The sequence below is a fragment of the Myxocyprinus asiaticus genome, chromosome 38 (genome assembly GCF_019703515.2).
Source record: "Myxocyprinus asiaticus isolate MX2 ecotype Aquarium Trade chromosome 38, UBuf_Myxa_2, whole genome shotgun sequence".
Taxonomy (NCBI): Eukaryota; Metazoa; Chordata; class Actinopteri; order Cypriniformes; family Catostomidae; genus Myxocyprinus; species Myxocyprinus asiaticus.
This window is the reverse complement of record NC_059381.1, coordinates 2518327-2524027: the sequence shown is the minus strand read 5'-3', so window position 1 is coordinate 2524027 and position 5701 is coordinate 2518327. Positions and strand designations below refer to the sequence as shown.

General features: G+C 35.3%; 1 protein-coding gene across 1 annotated transcript in view; it reads left to right on the top strand.

The window, feature by feature from the left end:
* LOC127429270 (programmed cell death 1 ligand 2-like) overlaps positions 1-5430 on the top strand; it is a 16580-nt gene extending 11150 nt beyond the window's left edge. Inside the window, exons 6-8 of the mRNA XM_051678217.1 lie at positions 2069-2146; positions 2602-2655; positions 4978-5430. Of these exons, the coding sequence (XP_051534177.1) occupies positions 2069-2146; positions 2602-2655; positions 4978-4994 (149 nt within the window). The 3' untranslated portion in view covers positions 4995-5430. The remainder of the gene's footprint in view (positions 1-2068; positions 2147-2601; positions 2656-4977) is intronic.
* Positions 5431-5701: the final 271 nt, after the last annotated feature.

Below are 5701 nucleotides of genomic sequence, written 5' to 3'. Positions count from 1 at the left end.
TTTCGGACAGTTCATGTAAATGAACCGATTAAAATAAACGATTCCGTTATATTTAGCGTAGGGAACTGCGATTCTTTCGGACACTTCATGTAAATGAACCGATTAAAATAAGCGATTCCGTTATATTTAGCGTAGGGAACTGCAATTCTTTCGGACACTTGATGTAAATGAACCGATTAAAATAAATGATTCCATTATATTTAGCGTTGGGAACTCCGATTCATTTTAGTGAGTCGGTTCTTTCGGACAGTTCATGTAAATGAACCGATTAAAATAAACGATTCCGTTATATTTAGCGTAGGGAACTGCGATTCTTTCGGACACTTCATGTAAATGAACCGATTAAAATAAGCGATTCCGTTATATTTAGCGTAGGGAACTGCAATTCTTTCGGACACTTGATGTAAATGAACCGATTAAAATAAATGATTCCGTTATATTTAGCGTTGGGAACTCCGATTCATTTTAGTGAGTCGGTTCTTTCGGACAGTTCATGTAAATGAACCGATTAAAATAAACGATTCCGTTATATTTAGCGTAGGGAACTGCAATTCTTTCGGACACTTCATGTAAATGAACCGATTAAAATAAATGATTCCGTTATATTTAGCGTTGGGAACTCCGATTCATTTTAGTGAGTCGGTTCTTTCGGACAGTTCATGTAAATGAACCGATTAAAATAAACGATTCCGTTATATTTAGCGTAGGGAACTGTTCAAGTAGTCTTTCGGACACTTCATGTAAATGAACCGATTAAAATAAATGATTCCGTTATATTTAGCGTTGGGAACTCCAATTCATTTTAGTGAGTCGGTTCTTTCGGACAGTTCATGTAAATTAACCGATTAAAATAAAGATTCCTTTATATTCAGCGTTGGGAACTCCGGTTCATTTTAGTGAGTCGGTTCTTTCGGACAGTTCATGTAAATGAACCGATTAAAATAAACGATTCCGTTATATTTAGCGTAGGGAACTGCGATTCTTTCGGACACTTCATGTAAATGAACCGATTAAAATAAACGATTCCGTTATATTTAGCGTTGGGAATTCTGATTCATTTTAGTGAGTCGCTTCTCCGGACAGTTCATGTAAATGAACCGATTAAAATAAACGATTCCGTTATATTTAGCGTTGGGAACTCCGGTTCATTTTAGTGAGTCGGTTCTTTCGGACAGTTCATGTAAATGAACCAGTTAAAATAAACGATTCCTTTATATTCAGCGTTGGGAACTGCGATTCTTTCAGACACTTCATGTAAATGAACCGATTAAAATAAACGATTCCGTTATATTTAGCTTTGGGAACTCTGATTCATTTTAGTGAGTCAGTTCTTTTGGACACTTCATGTAAATGAACCAATTAAAATAAACGATTCCATTATATTTAGCGTTGGGAACTCTGATTCATTTTAGTGAGTCGGTTCTTTCGGACAGTTCATGTAAATGAACCGATTAAAATACAGTGATACTGTAGTATCAGTACAGTAACCATGGCTTACTAGTAGCTAACTACTTTTTTTGAAGATCAAGTTGAGTGTAGTTTAACTAACTTAAGTTATATGTAGCTTGTAACTTGGGAAGCTACAGTTTCAAGTAGCTTTCCCAACACTGACCATAGTGTCACCAAACAGAATTGGGAAAATAGTGACTGTTTTCTAACAGGTTTCCTGAAAACTCCTCTCCCGTCAGCCATTAGCCTGTTTTCATGAGTGCTACAATTTGTATTTAAAAAGTATCTGATTGTTTATTGGTCTGGTGATCATTTTGGGCGAACTATCCCTTAAGTAAATTCACTGTTTAGTAGTAGTTTGAGAAGCAGCTTTTAGGAGCAACATCAGAGATGCCAAAATAATAAAAGTACACATTTTGCCATTGATAAGTGCTGATCCGTGCTTTCCTCCCCATCACTGTTAAGGTGCCTTTTTATGTCAACAGCTGATAAGACATGATGATGAAGTGATTACCATGCAAAAATTCTCTTTCACTTCATCTTTTGGTGTTTTACCAACCATGAATTCCAATAAATAAGCACAAACAATTGTACGTGACATCTGTCTGTATGTTCTCAGGTCAGAAAGCAAGAAGAAATGAGTCGACGAAATGTTGTTCCCAGTTGCCGCACCTGTCTCCTGTTACAAACATTGACTGTGAGTGTTTTAATTTTATGTAATTACTTCAAATCCCACCACAGTATTTGTGCTGACTCAGTGTTCTTATAGACTTAGAAAGTGACTGTAAAGGCATTTGAGACAATGAGGTACTTAATTATTTAAATCATCATCATGTAAGTGGCACAACTCAAACAACTCATGCGCTATATTCCAAGTCTTTTGAAGCCATATGATAGCTTTTTGTCTCATTAACAAGCATAGATTTTCAGGAAATAACAGCTTAAATTTAGGTCTGTACATCACGAAATGCTACTGTATGACTTCAGAAGACTTGGAATATAGTGGAAAAGTTGTATGGAATGACATGAGGGTGAGTAAATAATGACAGAATTTTCATTTTTGGGTGAACTATTCTATACAATATATAAGTTTTTACATACTGAAGAATATTTCTCATATCTAATTCAATGTTTTGGCTCCTTCTTTCACAGCATTACTGACAGTAGACGAGAATAGACCAGATACATGTGACACAATTTTAGAAGGTAAAGTTTCATTTATTTTTTTTAACCCCTTAAACTTAAACCGCCGGCGGGTCCAAAGGGGGGCGCTATATCACGAAAAAAGTTTACGCTTAAAAAGTCTCTGTATACATAAGTCAGGCATATGAGGTATCAGTTGAAAGCTTAGAATCTAAACTTTCCAGAGATATCTATCACTTCTGCATTTATGTTACATAAAATAACAAAATAAGGCCTCAAAACATTCGCGTTGAAAATTAGTGCCCCCTAGAGGTAACGGGTAGAAATATTTATCTGAAATTAAAAGTCCTTCACATAGCACCTAAATAGACAAGTCATATATCAAATGAAAGCTTTCATTCTCAGGAATGTGATTGTACAGTTAATTTTGTTACCCTAAAACCACAGTTCAAAAGATTTTCAAAAGACATGAAGGTGAGAAAATGATGAGAGAATTTTCATTTTTGGGTGAACGATTTATGATTTAACGATTTTTTAGATTTATGCTTATGATATATTCTCTGAAAACAATTCTCTATATGTCATGAAATTTTGCTTTTCAAGTCATTTTTCAAGTCATCAGGGCCTTTCATTCTTGTGCTAGAAATTATCAGAAGACAGCAAATACACACACACACACACACAAAATAATTTAAGATTTACGCATTTTGATTTTATAACAAAATTCCATCAAATTGAAAGAAAACAAAAACTAAATATTTGAAGTGTTATTAATTTAATTAAAAATGTCACTATTCAATTTGATGGAATTTTGTTATGAATTGGCTAAAATATTTTTTGAGTGAACTTTTACTATTACCGTTGTTTTCATTGATGATTTTTGACATTTGTTATGAAATTAAAATGCGTACATCTTAAAAATAGGCAGAAATGAGGGGTCTGGGTAGCTCAGCAAGTACTGATGCTGACTATCACCCCTGGAGTCGCAAGTTCGAATCCCATGGTGTGCTGAGTGACTCCAGCCAGGTCTCCTAAGCAACCAAATTGGCCCGGTTGCTAGGGAGGGTAGAGTCACATGGGGTAACCTCCTCGTGGTCACTATAATGTGGTTCTCGCTCTCAGTGGGGCACGTGGTGAGTTGGGCGTGGATGCCGCGGAGAATAGCGTGAAGCCTCTACATGCGCTAAGTCTCCGCGGTAACGCGCTCAACAAGCCATGTGATAAGATGCGCGGATTGACGGTCTCAGACGCGGAGGCGACTGAGATTCGTCCTTGAGGCGAGTCACTACACCACCACAAGGACTTAGAGCGCATTGGGAATTGGGCATTCCAAATTGGGTTGAAAAAAATAAATGAAAAAATAAGCAGAAATATTTTTTGATATAAGGCTTTTGAAGACAAGAAAGATCAATGTTAAGCATTCATACAGCAAGCAAAAATAAATCTAATCATACGCAATTATTTGCTTATAAATAAAATTTTTATGTAATTTTAAATCTTATGAAACTTAATAATTTTCATGCTATATCAATAATAAAATCACTAGCTTAGTGAAAACCTTTAGTATCTATATTTTTAGGTGAGTATCAGTACTCTCGATACAAAATCAGTATCAAAAGTACTGTCACTTTAAGATCGATTCTTTCATATAAAAATGCTGTGCAGTTTTTAGGTTTTGTTTGCAGTTTATAAATGTATATTTCATGTAAAGTTGATTTAATACCAGTGTTGGGTAAGTTACTAAAAAAGTAATCCACTTCAAATTACTTATTATTTTTCCAAAAATTATAATCAGATTACTTTACTGATTAGCTCATTGAAAAAAGTAATCACATTACTAATTACTTTACTTTTAAGTTACTTTCTAAAACACTTGTCACAAACACCTTGTTAATTGTCGCACACCCTTCAGCTGTCACAGAAACACAAACAGACGTGCATATGAACATATGAATTCACATTTTAATTGCATTAGACATAAATAATATATTTTTAGAAATATTTGTAACCCAAGTAATGTACTTAAAAGTAATTACTTTCATTGAAAGTCAGTAATTTGATAATGTAATGTGTTACACTACTTGTGCCTAAAAGTAATTCGATTACAGTAACTAGTTATTTTGTAATCCAAATACACCCAACACTGTTTAATACACAGCACACCAGTCACCGGTTACTAAAGTTATCCTCTGGGTTACCACAACAAAGATGAAACAAATAAGGAAAGGTGAAACAGTTTTTCCCCAGAACAGCTAAACAAATGAACACAGTACTTACTCATAGATTAACACGGCACAATAAAACAAACACAAACCATTTGACGTATAACACACACTGTAAATGAGTTCCATGTTAAACCACATCATCCCTACATCTTGTTTCCAGGGAAGGACAATCTCTGAATATTGCATCCGTTCTGCCTGATAAGAGATAAACTATCCTGCTGTTGGGAGAACCAGGCAGCAGCAAAACCACCGTAGCCCAAATAATGTCCTCCTGCTGGGTTCAGAGTATCACGACAGACCCCTTCAACATTCACCGACTCCAGCTGGTCGTGCTGGTAGACTGTAGTGAAGCACAAGGAGATTTTTTTGCAAGTGGTCAAATCAAGCATTACTTATGAAAAACAGTTAGACGAGTGTGATCTGAAAGAGACGCTTTTGGGACCGGCGGACTGTTTAGTAATTCTGGATGGCTATCGAGAGAGGAATACAGACTTGGATGAAATGCTCAGGACATTTCTAACAGAGCATCAGACTTGTAGGGTTTTGGTGACGTCCCATCCAGGCGAGTGTCCAGCCTTGGAGAACAGAGTCAGGACAGTTTTGCAACCTATTCCGAGACCGGAAAACTTTGGATTATGAACTTCACTTGATGGACAAATAGAAGATCATATGCATTTCATGTTTGTACAGACTTTGATCCTGATATGTAATTTTTTATGTTGCTATATTGATAAATATGTACATGAATCTTTAACAATGATCTTGATTGTCTTCAAAAGTCTTATATCAGTCAAAAAATATTTCTGCCTATTTTTAAGATTTACGCACTTCAATTTCATAACAAAATTTCATCAAATTAAATTGTTAAATTATTTCTTTTGTGT